The sequence below is a fragment of the Sphaeroforma arctica genome, assembly GCF_001186125.1.
Source record: "Sphaeroforma arctica JP610 unplaced genomic scaffold supercont1.840, whole genome shotgun sequence".
In the NCBI taxonomy this organism is placed as follows: domain Eukaryota; class Ichthyosporea; order Ichthyophonida; genus Sphaeroforma; species Sphaeroforma arctica.
Window position 1 is genome coordinate 31,147 of NW_014039718.1, and position 733 is coordinate 31,879.

Genomic DNA, 733 nt, shown 5'->3' on the forward strand with positions numbered 1-733 from the left:
TATTTATGTACATACATATTTACTTTGTACATAAGTGTGACATATACTTTATATACACTCATACCTTGGTATAGGGCCGAGGAGCCACTCCCGGGAGATAGTAGGCCTGCGCAAGGGGCGTTAAGGCCAGAAAAATGCTCAGACACTTCATTGTACAACAAAAATGTGCCAGCAGAATGTAAGCACCTCTGTACAAATGTAAATAATTATGTATCTAGATAACTGTATATGTATGTATTCATTTCATATACTATTTTCTATAGCACATTTGCATAGCTTCCTGCCACTCTGCTTTGATTGTTTGACATCGAGCTGTCAAGGATATTCCGAGGCAATGGGTCTAACGGTTGCGTGACTAGGTGAGGCCTGTGGTAGAAGAAGAGAAGATATTCTGGGTCTAAACAGGCCCTAAACTTGAACATTGGGTGCATTTTTTTCAGCAAGTGCAAGACTGATGAGTCATGATATCGGACACCTAACGACGAGCTCCAGGCGGCTCCAGCCTCCAGGCGTCCAGTGAGCCCCAGCCCCCAGCAGGTTCCAAACTTCAAGCCTCCAAGTTCCAAGTTCCAACTCCACACAGCACACTCTAAATTATTAGCAACAGCAAACACAAGCGAGAGCATTCGCCAATCTCTTCTTCAGGACAAACATAAATATGTGTTTTGTTTTGTTTTTTTTATATTTGTTATATTTTAATAAAAATAGTACATATAAATACGTATATGTATAT

General features: G+C 40.5%; 1 protein-coding gene across 1 annotated transcript in view; it reads right to left on the minus strand.

The window, feature by feature from the left end:
* Nucleotides 1–574, minus strand: part of SARC_08855 (hypothetical protein) — an 8,947-nt gene extending 8,373 nt beyond the window's left edge. Inside the window, exon 1 of the mRNA XM_014297151.1 lies at nucleotides 65–574. Within this exon, the coding sequence (XP_014152626.1) occupies nucleotides 65–151 (87 nt within the window). The 5' untranslated portion in view covers nucleotides 152–574. The remainder of the gene's footprint in view (nucleotides 1–64) is intronic.
* Nucleotides 575–733: the final 159 nt, after the last annotated feature.